Here is a 17,517-nt window from a genome sequence, read left to right as displayed (position 1 = left end):
GGGGGGGCAGAGGGGAACCTGATCTGATATTGGATGAGAGAAAAGGACAGAGGCCCCTGAGGGCCAGCAGAAAGAATGGAAACAGGCAACTTCAGAAGGTAGGAGATTGGGAGGACCCTCCAAAATGCACCAGAGACCTGGGAGGTGAGAGACTGCCTAGGGAGGGACCTTTGATGAGGTGCTCAACAGTGGGGAGAGGGAACGTATGGAGCCCACCTCCAACAGGAAGACAGGACATTTATGGGGTTGCCATCCCACAGTCACACCTCCAGCCTATAATTGTTTCTGTCTGAAAGAATTACAGGGATGCAATGGAGAGGAGTCTGGGGAGAAGAAAGTCCAGCAACAGGTCCAAAGTGGGATCCTGCTCAAGGGGAAGTCCCAGGGCCTGACACTATTACTGAGGCTATGGAGTGCTCACAAAAAGGGACCTATCATGATTGCCCTCCAAGGGACCCAACAAGCAACTGAAAGAGTCAGATGCAGTTATTTGCACCCAACCAATGGACAGAAGCAGCTGACCCCAGTTGTTGAGTTGGGGAAGGCTGAAAGAAGCTGAGAAGGGCGATTCTGTAGGAGGACCAGCAGTCTTGGTTAATCTGGACCCCTGAGATCTTTCAAACACTAGACCACCAAACAGACAGCATATACCAGCTGATATGGGGCCCCTAAGGCACATACAGTAGAGGACTTCCAGGTCTGTGTTCATTCAGAGATGATGCACCTAACCCTCAAGAGACTGGAGGCCCCAGGGAGTTTAGAGGTCAGGTGGGGTGGGGGATGGGGGTATCCATGTGGAGATGGAGTGGGGTGGGGAGGAGGTGTGGGATGTGGAGCAGTTGGAGGGTGGGGAGGGTCAGGGAATAGAATATGGAGTGTAAAAAATGAATTACAAATAAAATTAAATTAAAAAATAATTTCTTTTTATGGAGAGGGTGTAACTCAACGTTTTTCTTGTGTTTAAACTCTATCAATAAAGACACTAGAAATATGGGTGGTGGTGGTGCACTCCTTTAATCCCAGCACTCGGGAGGCAGAGGCAGGCGGATTTCTGAGTTTGAGGCCAGCCTGGTCTACAAAGTAAGTTCCAGGACAGCCAGGGCTATACAGAGAAACCCTGTCTTGAAAAAAACAAAAACAAACAAAACAAAACAAAACAAAACAAAAGACTAGAAATATAGCTTAGCAGTTAAGAGCACAGACTGATCTTTCAGAGGACCAGGGTTCAGTTCCCAGCACTGACATTAAGGCTTACTTATAGCTGTCTATAACTCCAGTTCAGGAGGATCTGACACCCTCTTCTGGCATCTTCAGGTACTGAGCACATGTGATGCCCAGACACATACGCAGGAAAAACACCCATACACATAAAATAAAAATAAATCTTAAAAGCAAAATAAAAACTACATAAAGGGCTGGAGAGATGACCCTTTAAGTGCTTACTGCTTTTGCACAGGACCCAAGTTAAATTCCCAGTCCCACATTAGGGACCTCACAACTAACTCTAAGTCTCGCTCCTGAGAATCCAGGTCACTCTCCGTGCCCTCATGTGCACACACACACCTTCATACAGACATGCACATGTACATGTAACTAAAGTAAAAAATCTGAAAAAATTACATCAAGTTGTAGTGTTATTTAATATATAATTATAAAATAGTTTCTAAATCTGCTGGTATTCTCCTTAAATTTAAATGAACTAAACTGTATAAGTAAAGGCTACCTGGATAGATTTTGTTAACTGAGATTATGTGATGAGATGTAAAACTGGAAAGTCAGACTGAGGAGGCAGACCACAGGAGGACAAGGCAGGAAGGGGGGATAGATCACACAAGGACATGGGGGGTCCGGGGGGGGCGGGGATAGACCATACAAGAACAGGGCAGGAGCGGGGATAGACCACAGGAGGACAAGGCAGAGAGGGAGTAGGTAACATTCATATAAAACCTAGCAACTCAAAGTAGCAATCCTAGATGAAGGTGATAATGGGAGCAATTCAACAGGGGGGAATAAAAACTCTGAATATTTACAAACCTGGAAACAGAGCTTCAAATATACAAAATAAAAGCTGAGGGTTAGGAATCAGCTCAGTAGGAGAACAGCTGTGAGGCAAGTTCAAGGCCCTATGTCTGATTCCCAGTACCAGAAACAAACAAACAAAACCAAAAACAAACAAAAAACAAAAAAACTAACACTTCATAAAAGTAAAGCCTTCAAAAACAAGGGAAAAGAGAAAAATCAGCTTTTACCTAGGTTTCACAAAACCTCAAATTAACCCTGTTTTTATAATCAATGTAGAGGTTATGAGTGTTCTGGGTCTCTACCTGTACACCTTCTGCCTAGAATGCATCTCTACATCTCTGTTAAACCGCGATGTCTTTATCTGTCATCTTAATAAAGTTTTCTCTGAGTAAACTGTAAACTCCCAACATCCTAATAGATACTCTAATTGTTCCGTGCTCCCCACTTCCCCCTTTTTCTGGCATGTGTCATTGCTGTTTACCTGCCCCTCCTACTAGAACACATGACCAATGAAGGCGGGACCATTGCAGTTTTGCCCATTGGTCAACATGTGCAGCAATGTCTAGATGAGCATATTACACAGAACTGGGGCTTTCAGTCTCTACTAAAAGTATTACTAAGTTATCTGAAGAAATATTCCAGAGGCAAACAACTGCACTCACTGGGTAAGATTTCTGGTTTTTAAAAATCTTAACAGCAAACAATGATTGACAACAAGAAACCACAGACTAGAACGAGCACGTCAAAGCTTCTACTCTATCATATGGTAAAAGAAGGTCAAACCCATGTGACACACAGGCAGAGCTCAGCACACCAAAGGAGAACTCATGGGCTAAGGGGAACCACAAGTCAATGTTTCTCTTATTATCTATTTTTTTTTTCCAAACTTTTTTTCAAAAGAGAACCAATCACCTGGGGGACAGGGGTCTTAGTCAAGTGCATGCTATACAAGTGTAGGACCTGAATTTTGTTTTTTTTTGTTGTTGTTGTTTGTTTTTTGTTTTTCGAGACAGGGTTTCTCTGTGTAGTCCTGGCTGTCCTGGAACTCACTCTGTAAACCATACTGGACTCTAACTCATAAATCCGCCTGCCTCTGCCTCCCAAGTGCTGGGATCAAAGGCGTGCGCCACCACGCCCGGCAGGACCTGAATTCTAATCCCTAGTACCCACATAAAACTGGGTGAAGTAGCATATACATCTATCAGCCCAATGTTCCTATGGGAGCTGGTCTGGCCTATGCAGCAGGCAAAGTTGAAAAGATCCTGTTTCAAACAATGTGGAAGCAAAGGACTGAAGTCCAAGGTTGTTTTCTGCTCCCACCCCCATGTGGGATCATTAGCATGTGCTCACACACCCCACACCATCTAAATGAATAAAGGTAGGGAAGGGTAAGGAAGAGAGGAGAGGGAAAGGGACAGAAAAAAAAAAAAAAAACAGAAAAGTGAATCAAATCAAATGCTTCTGTGGGCTGCAACAGCAAACACAAAGTTCCTAGGAGCAGGCAAAGGTATCTGATAACAAGAACTGACATCTGTGCAGGACCAAGTAGCTAGCTATCTGTATGATGGAAAAGGAGACAAGATGGAGACATCAACAGAATGAAGGAAAGGAGACGGAGAAGAGATGGAAATAGAGAAAGAAACAAGACATCACAGCAAGAACAAGTATAAACAAATAATAGGAACAGGTAGACTTAAAATGCTCCATTTCTAAAGGAGACAGAGATACATGTTTGCCTACAAGGAAAACGTGAAAAGAACTGTGAGGGGCAGAAAACTATTTAAAAAGATATTCCAACTAAGTAGAACTTCTACAGATAAAAATATAGTAGTCAAAACTTAAATTCAGGAAACAGGGCTAACAGGAAAGTTAACAGAGCTCAGGGGTAATTAGTAAGACAACTCAGAAGACACTGTCTGTAAATACCAAGTCGGCCTTCCAGACTCACACAATAGGAAAGGACGAGTGACCACAGAAAGCAAACTGGAAACCCTGACTCTGTCACAAAGAGGCTGAAGCAGAAAGCTGACATTAAACAGGCCTAGAGTGTGGGACACACAAGTTGAGCAGGTGCAGTGCTGTCTGCATGACAAAGATTAAAAAGGTAAAGAGATGGAAATGGGACACATCAACAAAGATGGAGAAGGAAGAAGGGACAGAAACAGACAGGTGGGGAGAAGAAGGAAGACACCACGGGGCAAGGACTGAGAAGTGAAGGGATTGAAAGAGCTCTGCAGTCTGGGATCTGGTTCCACAAGTTTTCAAAGTTTTGAATTAATTTTTTTTAATGTCAATTCTCTAGTTAGAAGAAGCTCTTTATACAAATATATTTAGATGCATTCATAAATAAAAAACACTAGTTTGTGTTTTATTACTTAAGTGAGAGAGGATGAAGGATGACCATACTAGAAATAGCAATAAAGTTTTATTTCTCAAAAAAATCTGAGTTCCAGGACAGCCAGGGCTATACAGAGAAACCCTGTCTCAAAAAACCAAAAAAAAAAAAAAAAAAAAAAAAAAAAAAACCTCTGATACAAACTGTGGCAAAGCATGAACATTCCCCATATCTAGAAGGTAGGTATAAGGAAATCTGTCTTGTGTGCATGACTCTGCTATGGTCACTATGCTGCATAATAAAATAATTTTAAAGGTAAAAAAAAAACCTTTTTAAATTCCTATGTGTCACAAAAAAAATTAATCTCTCTCACACACACACTCACACACACACACACACACACACACACACACACACACACACTAGTTGAACCAAAGAGCAAGAAAAGTGAATAGTTTAGTAGGTATTAGGCTGTGTGGCCTGAACAAGACTTAGCCAAACAATAAACTGAATTTGGTTTAGGCAGAAAGAGAAAGATGCAAACAGAAGAGGGAGAAGAAGTCAAGGAAAAGGTGGACTACAGGAGGAATGGAGGAAGTCAGACAAAAAGAAAATATAGGAAAGGAAGGAAGGAAGGAAGACAGCAGAGGAGAAAAATCAGAGCACTGACAGAAGGAGCCCAAGCCTCCTCTGCAGGGGAGCACTGTTCTGCTGGGCTATAAGCCCACTCCCAGGCCCAGAGCTAAGAAAGCTCTGAAAAGCAGGCTTTATCTGGGCTTTTCTTTTTCAGTTTCTCTGTGTAGTCCTGGTTATCCTAGAACTCACTCCATATCTGCTGGCCTTTGCCTCCTAAGTGCTAGGATTAAGGCATGTGCCATCACCACCAGGTTCAGAATGAGTTTTTTAACATTCAAATTTATATCAGAAACCAGTTCTGACATTACTGATGAGATCATTACCAGACAGGCCAGATAGTAGTAAACATATGTATGACACATAAAATTGGTTTTAAAGTTTTGCTCTGAATTAGGTAAAAAGGCATGAATTGAACTCTACCTTCAAGTTTAGATTTTTAATACACATGTAAAGAAGACAGTCTATATGAAAAACAGGCACTTAGTTCTGGTAGCTATATAAACTGACAGCACAGGAAGGGTGAGTACTTCACAAATATAAACAACCCTAAAAGAAAATATCACAAAATTTGGATCTAAGCTTAACTACCTCTGTTTAACACAAACCAGTGCTTGAAGACAAGTTTCTTCACTCTTGGATGTTTTAGAATCCTTAATACAAATGCTCGGTTTTACTAATGAATATTTTCAGTACACAGATATAGATATTTTCTAATTGTTATTAGATAGTAAGTAAAACAGGGTTACTCCATAAGCATTAAATATCTGTCAACAGGCTGTTTGTTACTTCTCTGTTTTTATGTTTTATTGGCAAAACATATCCTGTGATGGGGCTGGAAAGACAATGATGCAGCAGTTAAGAGCATTGGCTGTACCTCCAGGGGACCAGGATTCCATTCCCAACACCCCAAGGCTCCTTGTAACCATCTGTAGTAAGTCCAGTTCCAGGGGATCAAACACCCTCTTCTGGCCTCTGCGGTTACTGCATGTACTGGATGCAGATGTACACACTCAGGCAAAGCACATGTACATGCACACACACATGCACACACACACACACACCCCTCCTATGCTACTTGCTATATTTTCCTTAGTTTTTCCAGCGTCAGAGACTTTTAAAGATAAACATCTGGGATAGCACCAGAGCAATGTGGTTTCATCATTCATGACAACTTGTTTGGAAGAACTTGCTGGAACACTGACTCTGCTTACACCACACTAAGTTGTTGGATACAGTATCTTATCTCCTGAAATTCTGTCCTTGTGGCTTTAGGCATTCGATATGGAATTATCAAGACTCAGAGTCCTTGACCTAAGCCTTCCAGACATCTCAGCTGCTGCCTAGAGTGACCATGTTTGTCTTTTAATTTCATTTGGTGGCAAAATCTAAACTAACCTAAACTCAGTTTATGGCAAAACATAATGAAACAAACATGAGTCTATTTGTTCTCTGTTCTTTTTATTCTACTCTGTGTAAATGTGCACACATTGACAAAAATTAAGAATATGCGTGGTTACAGGGCTCTACTGCCTTACGCCTGAAAGGGCTTGTTACATTAACATATGAAATGACTAAAAGGTACCCCCAAGGTTTCATAATCTTTTTTTTTTTTAATCTGGGTCTCACCGTGTACACTAGACTGGCCTCAAATTTATAATCTTACTGCCTCCATGTCCCACATCCTGGAGTCACAGGTGTATGCAATTGATACCAGTTTTCCCAGGATTTCCAGTAAGAATTCATACATTTTTTAAAAACTTTAATCAAACTCATATATACACACACACTATGCTTTTTTTTTCTTTAACTGAAGGCAGACCACAATTTCAAATGACTTTTAAACTTTTTTCTTTATGTTTAGTACAATACATGTACTCCACAGTAACTACATCTAATATATAAAACACACACAAAAAAAAAGTTACATTTCACAGGGCAAAAAGAGCAAGAAAAAAAAACCACATACATAGGTCTCACAGTATTAATTTTGTGTGGGTTTTCTTCAGTAAAACTAGTTCAATATGAACCCTCACTATCAGGGATTTGCATACCAGAAACGCACTCTACTTCATATTATCTAGTTCTTAAACCAAAGTTCCTCTTTCACTTGATGCTATATCCTTCCTTATTCTAATTAAAACAACAAGCAACAGGACTTTGGATTTCGGGGTTGTTATACTCTTGTATAGCCAGTGAGGTGCAATGAGCTTGGTCCTTACCTAATGGTGAATTATCAAGAGGGTTAGTAGACTGCTACACCATATAACTATACTACTCATGTCCATATAATTCTACTAATCGTGAGGAAACTCACAGGATGCTCTTTTGTCTCTCCTCTGTCCCCATAGGTTCTTTCCTGCTAAGTCTCTGTGTTGGTAATTCCTGTTTAACCCAGTCACTGTATGTCTAAAAGTCTTCTCTCCACTCCACAGCTTTTCTAAAGTGTTTCATCCATTCTTCATGTTAAGTATCCTCAAAATGCTTCTGAATTTCCAGTGCCCACTTCTGGCCTAGATTATCTCTGAGTTCCAAATCTATATATCCAACTACCTTTGACCTGCCCCTGAGGAAATCATCCCCTACTGAGATGTCAAAGGCACCTCCAGTTTCACACAGATGATTACACTAACACTATCTTTAAGTCTTCCCAGTGTGATAAATGACATCACTATTTTTGCTACTCAAGTTCAAAATGTGGAATCACACCGTATGAAATTCTCCCAGGCCCACCCACCAACAGTTCTTGCCCTATAGAACTCCCAGCAGTATAGGAAGCACACCCATTCCTCATTACTTAGCTGCTACTTCTAATCTAAGGCGGGATTTGTACCGCCTGTCTACAGCACTGGAACAGCCTCTTTACTAGTCTCTTGCATTGTATTCTTGGCCTCCTTTAAAACCAGGGTGATGATACCCTACAAAGAATTTCAATCAAAGGATATTGAAAGCAGAAACACAAAGGAAGCTACATAAAGAAAGGATATGGTTGATAACTAGACACACAAAGACAATCAATCATTCGTCCTCTGACAGAAATCCAAATCTGATGACACACCTCCTAATCTTTCCCACAACAGTTCTACCAACTGAGGACCAAACATTCAAATATAAGAGCATATGGAGACTTTTCATTCAAACCACCACAGTCACACATAACAGCACCACTGAAGAGTCTGTATCCACAAAACAAAACAAATCAGACTTAGTTTTGATCAGGCCATTCAAAGTGTTTTCAATTTTTAGAAAATACAATTGAAACAGGTACAGGTGTGATGGTACAGGCCTGTGATGGAGGCACTTAGGAGAGGAAGGCAGGAGGATCAGGACTTCAAGGTCATCTTCAACTACAAGAGACTTCCTAAAGGCCAAATACAACATGAACAAAGACAAAATTAAACAATCAAGCAAAGCACTAATATAATGAATCACCAAGTTGTAGTATAGAAAATGCTCACCGGAAAGGTGCTAAATAAATGCCACAAAGCGAGATCAACTCTCTTGCTGATAAGAGATGTAGCAGCCAACAACAGTGGGGAATCTAACTTGAATCCTACAGTAAACAAGCTGAAAAGAAGATATTTATAAAGCAACTGAGATCTAAACACTGAAATTATTAAAAAATTATAACTTAAATCACTATTTTCAAAATCCATACACAAAGAACCAATACTGTAAGCACAGTGTAAGAGCAAACATGTAAACTAAGGGCAGATTATATGAGGTAAGCCCCTAAAGACAGTCAGCACATTCCTACAAGATGCCTGTAACAGTCACGGATAAGTACTGGGGAAAGAACTATCAAAGCTGCAACTTGGATTTTTCCAACCTTTAGACACAGTCTTGCTGTGTAGTCCAGGCTGGACTTGCATTTGTGGAGAGCATCCTGCCCCCACCTCCCTGTGTTGGGATTACTTTATTGTGTCCAGCTACAAATCAGAATCCCAAGAATGTTTATGCTGTAGCATAAAAATTATTTACCTTGCAAAATTACAGAGAAATAACAGTGCCTAGGCCAGAAATAAATTCTAGCAGCCACTGAAAACCCATGGAAGGTTTCACTATTAAAACCCTCAACTCAGAATGCCCATGCGTATATGCAGTATATACATAAGCTTTCACAAAAATTGTAGGGTACACAGACACTTAGACACAGATACAGACAGACACAGACACAGTCAGTCTCAGTCCCACCCACCCCCTCTCAAGAAAAAAGGAACTACCGAAAAGGAAAATGAAAGGTTTTTTGGAACCATTCAAACTTTTATTTGCCAAAGTTAAAGGTTTGGATGACAAACTGAAGGATGTTTCTCAGGATGCAGGGTAAAGAGAAAGTTGAAAGAAAGCACACTAAAGGCACAGTGGAAGAACCCAGCAAGGCCAACTTGTAACTAGTAACCACTCTGTAAGGAGAGGCAGAAGCAAACAAAGGGGAGAAACATAATTAAAAAATAAAATAAAATAAAATAAAATAAAACAGGAGGAGCTGGGAAGAAACACACAGTGGGAAACTATTTTCTGTATGAGCCTGAGAGCCTGAGTACAAATCTGCAGGAGCCACCTACACAGTTGGACACAGTGGCAGTCTCTGTAATCCCAGATAGGAAGAATTCTCTCTGTAGCTCACATGTCAGCCTACCCAAAATGGGGGTTCTAGGTTCGGTGAGAAAAAAATAAGGTGGAGCGCAACAGAGAAAGACACTCAACAGTGAGTAACCTCTGGTCATGTCATCTATGTATGCACTCATGCACTCACACACAAGTACAACATACATATACACAAATATAAGAACAACAGACTGCTTCCCTGAGCTAAAATCAAAAACCTTTAGAAATAAAACCTAGTAAAATAAACAAAACAAGACAACAACAACAAAGCCTTTAATTTGCCCAACCGTCATAGCATATGCCTTCAATCCCAGCACTTGGGAGGCAGAGGCAAGTAGATTTCTGAGTTCGAGGCCAGCCTGGTCTACAGAGTGAGTTCCAGGACAGCCAGGCCTACACAGAGAAACCCTGTCTTGAAAAACAAACAAACAAACAAACAAACAAACAAAAAAGATATAACTGAACAATTTAAGATATATTTAAAAGTCTATGCTAGCTTTTTTCCCTTTGAATAATAGGAGGAAGGTTTTCTTTAAAGATTTAAGACCTTCAATAATTCAAGCAAGAGATAATCACAATTTGAACCGTACCTGGCATTAATAAAGTAACATGTCATGAAATATACTAAAGTAAATAGTAAACAAGGTTCATAAAAGTCAGAAATCTGTCACAAATTTTCAAGCCAGTAGTTGTTAAGAGGATCAAACCGTATCATTCTACAAATACAAAGAAGATATATAAACCTTTCAAGAGTAAAGTTCATTACCAATGTCAACTTTGAAATCGTGTTGCTCCTGGCATCCAACAGGTAAGCCGGGACTGCCTTAGGAACTCTGTGGTGTGTTGCACAGAGCTGTGCCGCACCCTGGCCGGCTGGCTAAGGCCAGCAGTGGCTACTTTAAGGGTGCTTTTTCTTTTTAGCCCGCTTGCTACTTTGAATCTTAGCGACCCCTACTTACTGTCTTCTGCCTCACAGTAATGCTAATGCTGCTGTTTTAGGGCATGGATAGAATGGGAAAGTCAGTCAACAGAGCAGAAAGAGGTGTGACTGTGTCACGTGGCCCTTTGAATACTCCCTGAAACGGTGTCTCTTCTTGGAATGTTCTGCACAGCACTGGCTTTCCTGAGTCTCAGGACCATCCACTTTTTTGATCCTTGTAATTTACTTTCTCTCCATACATTTATTTTTTTATCCTATCATTGATTTTAGTAGAAAATACTGGCCTTACACCATCAAGTAAAAGGCAGGTTTCTCCCCTGTGATTTACATCATACAATCCTAGTGTGTCATAAAAAAAAAAAAAAGTTCAAGAGCAAGGAAGAAGGATCTTTTCAGCATCAGTGTTCTATTCCTCTTAAACTAAATTTTAGACGAGTTACATGTGATCCTAGAAGCGAAAGGATGTCATGGAAGGGTGATCCCTAAAAGTGCTTTCTTTTTTTTTCTTTAAAAAGAAGATAGGATCTCACTACATTGCCCTAGGAGGTTTAGAACTCACTATATAGACCAAGCTGGCCTTGAGATCACAAAGCGTTTTCCTCCTGAGTGCTGGGGTTAAAGTTTGCCACCATGCCTGGTCCAGTTGTGTATATTCTTAAAATATTAATTTTTGAATAGACTATATTGAAATATAAAAAAATTAGGAAAAGTCCATTTGTAACAAAACCTTATTTCTTTCCAGCCATTCTGCAGGAACAACAAAAGGCCAAATTCCTTTCTCATGCTTCTGCGGCCAAATGCAGGCGTCAGTACCACATAATAATCCTACAGGTTTTTAATTAACCCTCTCTGATTTGACTGCCTAGAGCATAATATTACATAATTACTGAAATGTTTGGTTTTATGCTTTGGAATTAAGAATGAGACAACTAAAGTTAAAAACATCCAAAATCTACCCCCAAGAATTCACCAAGCAGTAAGTCATTCCAGGACCTCATAAATCTGAATTGACCTTAAAATAAAACCACCAATGACATCACTGGAATATCTAAAAATCAACCATAAACAAATAAAAAGTCAAATGATTTGGTCAAAGATGCCACAAGGTGAGACTAGGGAGATGGCTCCGTGGGTAAAGTAAATGTTTATTGTACAAATACTAAGCACTCAGCACCCACAAAAGAGCTGAGCATGGCACACAGCAAACCATATCTAAAGCTTCATTGCTATCTCTGGATGGCTGCAATGGATAGATCCCACAGGCTTCCTGGCCAATCAGCCTAGCTAAACAGTGAAGTCCAAGCTGACTGAGAAATACTGTCTTAGAAAATACGCAAGAGTAATGAAGAAAGGCACTAACCTCTGGCTTTCACATACACCTGTATAAGTAAGCAAATCAAATAAATAAAGCAAACCAAAAGGCGGCTAAGACACACACACACACACACACACACACACACACACACACACACAAGTCATATGAAGATGACTAGGGTTACCAGAAAGCAGCTATGTTGGATAATGTCTGAGATACTTTTCACTGATAGATATGATTGGAAAATTGTTTAAACAAGTAATAATAGCAAGCAATGAACTGAAAAGAATATTGGCTAGTAGGTACTACTGTTGGAATGTATATAATAACGTATTTTTGGAATATTGTTACAGCTAACACAATTTAAAGCAAGACTTTAAGTTCTAAAATGCTACTTACAGAGTATTTGGAGAAAAAATGCACATCTCTGTACTCACATAAACAGCCTGGGTAAAAGTGTCTGTCCCAGACCAACTTAGGAAAAATTATACATGGCAAAGGATGTAAACTTTTACTGAACGTGAAATGGTTATACTGTAATGTATATAGTGGAAGACCATGCAACAGTTTACACAGAAGAGGCAGAATAACACATGACAGCATGATAGTAACATACTTCATGTGATGAGCAGATATAGCAAATGTCAAAAGTATATTCAGAATGACTGCTTTCAAGGGATGTGCCTCAGCAGTAAAATACTGCACAGAGGAAGTGAGGCCCTGGGCTCCATTCCCCAGTCCCCACGCCTAACACAAATAAACAGCAATCAGCACAGAATTTGTTTGAAGGTTTATATATGAAAGCATATTTATGTTAAAGCATATAAAAGGCAGGAGACCTCACTGCATGAAGTATAAACAAGTTTACAGAGTTTTTGTAATATGATCATTTCAATTTTTAAAAGATGATATTGACACTACATTCATAGTTAAAATTTCTAAATGTGCAAATAGGAATAGAGCAATGAGATTGTGCATGGTGTTCACACACTCAAATTGTATGTGAGAAACTCATCACACTCAGTAATCATACCAAATGTTAAAACTATTCACTCTGACAGCCTACTGCCTTTCTTTATTATTCAGACTTTTAAGGTTTGTTTTAAAAGGTATATTTTAACCCAACAAAAACGTTACTATTTTAAGAAAGAAAATTAGTTGGAAACTTTACAAGAGGTCATTACTTTGAATGAAAAACAAAATCAATACATTCCTAACCTGTCTGAATTTATGTATTATTTAGAAAATAAAAACCAAGTAAACATATATGGACAGCCAAAAATAGGTAGAAAAAAATAAAATAAAACCTAGACATGGTTCAAAGCAAATGCAACATTCAGTTGCCTAAAAATTAAACATTTTCGTTGTTTAATCTTCCTAAGAAACTTGGAAATGCTCTTAAGTATGTGAGAAATTAGTTTAATGTTTTTACTTTAATTAATAAAGTATATCCAAGTTATTTACGTAAGACCATATAAAAGTTACATAAATTCTCAAAATCACTCATAACAATGTGTAATACAAAATGTAGTATCACATTTCTATTTAAATGTACATAAAATACTTTAAATGGCTATCAATAACAGCAACTTGGTAAGTTTGCAACCTATTCCTAATACTGCCAAGAGAACCAACTCTTGGAGGACAGAGGTCATAATCTAATCATAGGAAGACTGACATTAAGACTTAAAACCTAAAAATCCAAGCAAGGAATCATTAAGAACCTAGACACACAGAAATAGACACACAGATATACACCAGAAAAAAAAAGAGAAACAGAAAAGAGAAAAAACACTGTAGAACCTTACAGTCCCTCTGTACACATCTCTGATAATGATGCTATTATGAAACATATCTCAAAGCATCTTAATAAAAAGCACAAACAGTGTTAAGAAGGACAATAGCTGATACCCAGTTTGCTCTGTGCCCTGACCTGGAACACACCTTTCAGCAGGTCTTAGTTTCCTAATCTGTGAAATGGAAACACCAAATATCTGTGTAGTTCACTGGTCATTTGTGCCTGATGAGACAATGTATATAAAGTATATGAAAGTGCCTCTGAAAAGTATTAAATACTATCGAAATAGGTGTTTTTAAGATTGTCCTTACCAAAACACTAACAAAGGCAATGTGTGATCAAATTATGTCCTATATAAATTTCTTAAAGAATGTTTACTAGAGACACTGACAAACCACAAGCATACTAATTAGTACAGTATCCATGGCAAGCCATTTTGCTTCTCTAAGTATTTTATTACCACGGAATTGAAATTCTGTCAAATACAACAGGAAAGATGTCAAGCTAGCTAATCAAACCTCCCTGCCTAAATCTGCCATTGCTCCAAAGGCCACATTCTCCCTCCACAGCTCCTGTACACATTCCCTGACCCTTCCACTACCCTTTCGTGACCCAATACCAAAGACTGAAAAAGCCGTGCTAGGGTTGCAAGCTAAATCCCACCTTATGTTCGCCAGACCCCACACTGACACATCAAGAGAAAGACACCAAAAAACAAAAAAACAAAAAACAAAAAAACCATATACAGCAAAAATACACACAAGCACGTAAATGTCCTTCATTCTGAGGGGAAATACATCTCTCACATAGCAAACAATCATCACCCTAAAACCAAGTGTTTAACATAGCACAACAAGAAAAAGAAATCATACTCACCATCTCCCATAGCCATTCAGATGGTCCAGGGAGCTCTCTCAAACCAAAAGGTCAAATATCACAGCAAAATATGTGTAGCTTAGTGCCTGCGCCACTGGGCTCGGCCTGCAGCCTACAGGCACCGGGAGCACTGTGTGACCCAGGCCGCGCTGCAGCTCTGCACCGCAATAGCCAACAGCTGCTACTCCACTTCAAAATAAAAGTCTGGGGTCTTGCTGAAAACCCTCGTTTTTGTAGCGGACCCTAGCAGGGCTTGATCAAAATTATTCTTTAGCTGCACATATGCTGTTAGGTACACGTTGTGATATTTCTCCTTGTAACGGATGCCTGAAATTTAATCTAAGAAAAGCTCTGGGAGCCAATAAATGTCATCCCACTCGGGGACTTTTAATGCAATCATCAAAACACAAGGCATGTGTTCAGCAATCATTTTCTGCTTCCCTAAAGATATCCATGTAATCAGTAGCAATCACATGATCTGATGGATTAGCTGGTTTGCACCTTTTAAAAAAGGTTTTCATCCTTTGGTCATTACCTTTTAATATTTACAACAGAAGCACGCTACAAGTGCACAAACAGGAATAGCCCAGTTTCCATGATTTAACTGCTCTCATTATGCAGGAAGCGTTCTGGTTCTGGCTGCCGTAAACAAATCACGTCAAAGACAGCCCATCAAAGGCAGCTCTGTGCACGGACAGTAGGGCCACACGGAACAAAGCTTGCTTCTGGTGAAGACAGAACTTGCCAGTGCGCAGCTGCAGGGGAGCTAAGCACCCTCTATCCAGGCTGCAGAGACATCACAGGATTACCAAGCTCTGAGAAGGCCTTGGGGCTCATGGCCACAGAGAGACATGTTCTTAAATCAACCTAGGAGAAGTGCTTCTCTGCTCACTACCAAAGAGCATGCTATGAAAATACACGAGACTAGATTGGGAGTTATGCTGCAGCCTCACATAAGCTGAATGCCACAGTAATTTTAAAGTCTAAGTCCTATGCTTTCCTTTACTGTCAGCCTCTGAGATAAATAATTCTCTTCCTGGTAATTGAGTCAGAGAACCTGGAAATGACTCTACTGTGATTATAAGGCAAACTGTACTTGGTCCTACAAGCACATCAGACAAAACAGTGTTTTCACAATGAAGGAAAAAGAAACAGTTGCAGCCAACAGCAAGGTTAGTGTTTACATCTCTGTTAGGATACTAGGAGATTGTCTAGAAAGCTCCATGACAACACCAGGTCCTGCCACAAGCACAGAGCACCACAATTTAGTCTTTTCCTCCGACTGGTGTTGGCTCCTTCCAGACACAATATGCTTATTTTTCATTCCATTTTCCTTCTAACAGTGAAGTTAATTCTTGTGTACTTAAGGACTCTGCCAATTTGCTTTTTTGTAACATGAAAATTAAAGTCCAGCTTCTTAAAATCCCCAGAAAAAAACAAATGTGCATATCTCACTATTTTCTAAACCAAATGACATATGTCCAAATCGGATGATATTATTTAGTGTTCTTGACTCTGCTCAACTAGTTCTTTTAAAAGTCAAAGAATTTAATCAGAGCTTCAGTCAAGAGCACTGCACTGCAATGGCAATTATGGAAGAAACCAAAGGTGAAACAAAAGAATAATGTACAACCATACACCAGGACCCACACAAAGAACAACAAAAACAGGCTTTCTCTGAACAGTCAAGCCAAGAAAACAGTGTCACTCCATGCCACCCCATGTACATGTCCTGTTCTAGACCAAAACGCTGCATGGGCTCCGACTTCTCTACCTCTAGGAGCCTATCAAAGGCTCTCCTGATCTATCAGACACTGGCTGCACAATTCTCTCACGGGTTCAACATACCACAAACATGGTCTCCTCTCCTGACTGAGCTCCAGGAAGCCCTGGTCTCTCTTTGTTTTACAATCAATCAAGTCCTTCTCACCTCTGGGCTTTCATAGTCATTATTTTTTTTTCTACCTGACAACTATTCTTTGACTGGTTATTCTAAGCTATCAAGTTTCAACTAAAATATGATACTTCTCTTGAGAGAAACTGACTTAACATCACTGAATTACTTATAGTTTCAGTATTCTATTTTCTTCTCATAATGACCACTCAAGATGGTGACTCTTTACATCAATCCCCTGGGTTTATTGCTTATATTTTTCATCACAAACACTCTAAATCACTAGACTTGCTGTTCTATTATTGCAGTCTCAGACAAAGACATTGTTTGCTATAATTGCTATAGTTTCTGGTCACAGACTACCACGTGGAACAAATTTAAAACTCAAGCTATCTCTGAAAAACCCAAGATATTATCCCTTAGGTAGGGACACCATGTAAGAAAGAAGAGGTAGCATCATCCCACTATGCAAATGACCCATTTCCCCACATCTTCACAGTGAACACTTATTTTGTCCTAAAATATTTCTGATCTCGGTAATTTTACTCCTTTAGTTTGAATATGTGATTAAAAAATCAGCAGAGAGTGGAAAACTCTGTGGGACAAAAAAATGTACAGAAATAAAAGCTGAATTAACTTTCATCACTAAATTACATTTTTCTACAAACGTCTGGTCTTCCTAGTGAGTGTGGCCTATAAAAATATTCCCATTGCTCGGCTAACAACCGCTTTAGCGCTCCTGGGTACTGGACTGACAGCTCTGGATACAGGGGACACTCTCACTGAGCTCGAGCCCCAGCCCCCAGTTTGCATTTCTCAGACAAGCCCTGACCTTGAGCCCCTGCTCCCACAGCCCCACAAGGAGCTGATGGCAGCCTAATTCATCTGTTGGGGTATATATAAAATGAAGCAGAGTTGAAATCTTTATAGAAGTATTAAATATAGATTTTAAAACAGAAGTGTTACTAGACAAAAAAAGTTGCTTGGGAAGAAAGACACACCTGAAAGCATGGGAGTGGACTTCTCAAAGTATCACCAACAAATAAATAAATTATATATATATATATATATATATATACACACACACACACACACA

At 39.6% G+C, this 17,517-nt stretch overlaps 1 protein-coding gene across 25 annotated transcripts in view; it reads right to left on the bottom strand.

Moving 5' to 3' along the window:
• The window catches only part of Clasp2 (cytoplasmic linker associated protein 2), a 172,202-nt gene that overhangs the window by 105,472 nt on the left and 49,213 nt on the right, over positions 1–17,517 (bottom strand). Inside the window, exon 1 of one of the 25 annotated variants that reach the window (XM_029481889.1) lies at positions 14,528–15,219. The exons of 23 other annotated variants lie outside the window; for them this stretch is intronic. In XM_029481889.1, the coding sequence (XP_029337749.1) occupies positions 14,528–14,543 (16 nt within the window). In that variant the 5' untranslated portion in view covers positions 14,544–15,219. Of the gene's footprint in view, positions 1–14,527; positions 15,220–17,517 lie in introns of those variants that run through there. One more of the 25 variants, XM_029481892.1, reaches the window with a different exon arrangement.

Source organism: Mus caroli, chromosome 9 (genome assembly GCF_900094665.2).
Source record: "Mus caroli chromosome 9, CAROLI_EIJ_v1.1, whole genome shotgun sequence".
Classification (NCBI taxonomy): domain Eukaryota; kingdom Metazoa; phylum Chordata; class Mammalia; order Rodentia; family Muridae; genus Mus; species Mus caroli.
The sequence above is the reverse complement of the archived record's forward strand: the minus strand, read 5'-3'. Positions and strand labels throughout refer to the sequence as shown.